Source organism: Solanum tuberosum, unplaced genomic scaffold (assembly GCF_000226075.1).
Source record: "Solanum tuberosum cultivar DM 1-3 516 R44 unplaced genomic scaffold, SolTub_3.0 scf00148, whole genome shotgun sequence".
Lineage (NCBI taxonomy): Eukaryota > Viridiplantae > Streptophyta > Magnoliopsida > Solanales > Solanaceae > Solanum > Solanum tuberosum.
Genome location: NW_006239071.1, coordinates 646,867 through 647,944, shown reverse-complemented (window position 1 = coordinate 647,944; position 1,078 = coordinate 646,867). Strand labels below are relative to the sequence as shown.

The 1,078-nt window shown below is 33.6% G+C and overlaps 1 protein-coding gene across 2 annotated transcripts in view; it reads left to right on the top strand.

Moving 5' to 3' along the window:
• Positions 1–896: 896 nt before the first annotated feature.
• Positions 897–1,078, top strand: part of LOC102600701 (basic blue protein-like) — a 2,956-nt gene continuing 2,774 nt past the window's right edge. The window contains exon 1 of one of the 2 annotated variants that reach the window (XM_015310915.1): positions 897–1,060. In XM_015310915.1, coding sequence (XP_015166401.1) covers positions 1,008–1,060 — 53 coding nt within the window. In that variant the 5' untranslated portion in view covers positions 897–1,007. The remainder of the gene's footprint in view (positions 1,061–1,078) is intronic. The other variant, XM_015310916.1, reaches the window with a different exon arrangement.

Genomic DNA, 1,078 nt, shown 5'->3' with positions numbered 1-1,078 from the left:
CAAAAAAGATGAAAAGGAATTGAAACTACGTCTCTTAATTATAACTATTCACTTAATTTGTACCTCTTTCTTTTTTAGTACTCCGTATGTCCTATTTCTTAGGAAACTACCAAGAAACCCCCACGTACCCCCACCCCTTGAGGTGCATGGACATTTTAAGGGGGTTTTTCTTTTATTATTTATCATTTCATACTCATCGGTCGACTAATCTGAATTCGAATCGCATATGATAGTTAGGACTTGTTTGAAGTGAGAGCAATGTTCATAAAAAATAATTTATTCGAGTCTCAACTTAAGATATTTTTTCAAGAGTGGACAAATCTTATCTATTTTCTACGTCACTCAAAAAATACTAAAATCTAACAAATATTAACCTTTTAATTTATTTTCTCATAAGTATGATGAGCTTAGTATTAAAATTTTAGTAAAGTTAACTTATCAACTTTTCGTGGATCATACTTTCACCTTGTACAAAAGTAAAGTGAATTCAGTTCCCTGAGTATAGGTCCACAAAATAACATGTGAAATTCACATAAATTCAGTAATTTGTGTTTAGACTTTAAAAATAGTAAAATATTTGATTAAATTTTTTTTTTTAGCTCTTACTGTATATTAATCTAGGAATATCATTACAGAAATTCACAAATTTCTAATCTCAAATTTACCTCCAACTCTAGAAACTTTATAAGTGGATATTATTGAATCTACCTCCAACGCTTAAAACGTTAAAAATCAATATTATTAAAGTTTAAATCGTGTATCCAACTCTCGCCTAAATTAATTACCCACCCATTACCAAACCCCACCCCCACCCCTTTTGGAGGAAAAAATCCTCATGTTAAATGTTATATTCCCAAAGCCCCCCACCCCCACCCCCAACTAAAAATAGTACTACATATATCTCTCTTTCTTGAGAGTGATAAAAAAAAAAGCTCCTTATAGCTTTTGCCTTTGCTTTGCTTTCAAGCTTAGTACTACTATTATCTCTTTTTCTTTTTCTAGCCAAAATGGGTGCTAGGGATTTGCTAGTGGTGGCCATTGTTTTCACGGCGGCGGCGGCGGCGGGGGGGGGGGGGCC